The following is an 847-nucleotide window of genomic DNA, read 5'->3' as shown; positions in this document are numbered from 1 at the left end:
CCTCTGGTGCCTCGCTGTACTCGGACGTTTCCGTGCCTGAAGCCATTCTACAGAGTCTCGCGACTGGAACTATTTTTTACATTGTTTTCTTCGATATCCTCTTCAAAGACCTGGAAGGTAAAGACGATTTAAAACGAGTCTCAAGCTCATTTGTCGGCTTCTCTCTGATGGCTATAGTCTTTGCAATCACCCGGAGCTGAGGCGAAATCCTACTCTGTTTTCAGCATTGCTTTTTGTGTTGACCATCTACCATTTTCATTACAACCAGAACATGGAGTAGACGAGGGAGGGGGTAATCTAAAGAAAGATCAAAACTTAAATCTGAACCGGTGTTATTTGGATATTTTTAAAAACAAAAAAATGACCATCAAAATCGACCAAACGATCATTTTAATTCATGTTTGGTTTCACCGTTTAAGAAATCTGGCTATGATAATCTATTTTAAAATTCTAAAAATGTTACCGTGAATTTATCTTTTTGTGATATTGAAGTAAAGTTTTTATTTTTTACTATTTGAGAAAGCAGATTGTAACTTATTCTTCATCATTAAAGATGTATATATTTACACGAAGTTTCTTTTATTAGCGAGTTTGGTTCTCTTCATACAAGCAGAGATGGACAGTAGTTGAAAGTGTGGTATCGAGGTGTTTTATAGTGGCGTCACAAGGCGGGTGAGGGGGGGGGGGGGTGGTCCGAGTGACATCATGTAGGGATTGACATCAAATTCAAACTTTTTTTAAAGTACTGTCAAAAAAATGTTTTATCCAGTTAAAATTCATGTAATAGTAAAGGAGAGAGGTTACAACAAAACAAAAATGCTACAATGTTGGGGGGGGGGGGGGGGTA

The 847-nt window shown here is 37.8% G+C and overlaps 1 protein-coding gene across 1 annotated transcript in view; it reads left to right on the top strand.

The window, feature by feature from the left end:
* The window catches only part of LOC131956939 (uncharacterized), a 23725-nt gene extending 23159 nt beyond the window's left edge, over positions 1-566 (top strand). The window contains exon 3 of the mRNA XM_059321577.1: positions 1-566. This exon is cut by the window's left edge and continues 1510 nt beyond it. Within this exon, the coding sequence (XP_059177560.1) occupies positions 1-200 (200 nt within the window). The 3' untranslated portion in view covers positions 201-566.
* Positions 567-847: the final 281 nt, after the last annotated feature.

The sequence above is a fragment of the Physella acuta genome, unplaced genomic scaffold (genome assembly GCF_028476545.2).
Source record: "Physella acuta isolate Inbredline_101_S28 unplaced genomic scaffold, ASM2847654v3 ptg001188l, whole genome shotgun sequence".
Classification (NCBI taxonomy): domain Eukaryota; kingdom Metazoa; phylum Mollusca; class Gastropoda; family Physidae; genus Physella; species Physella acuta.
The sequence above is the reverse complement of the archived record's forward strand: the minus strand, read 5'-3'. Positions and strand labels throughout refer to the sequence as shown.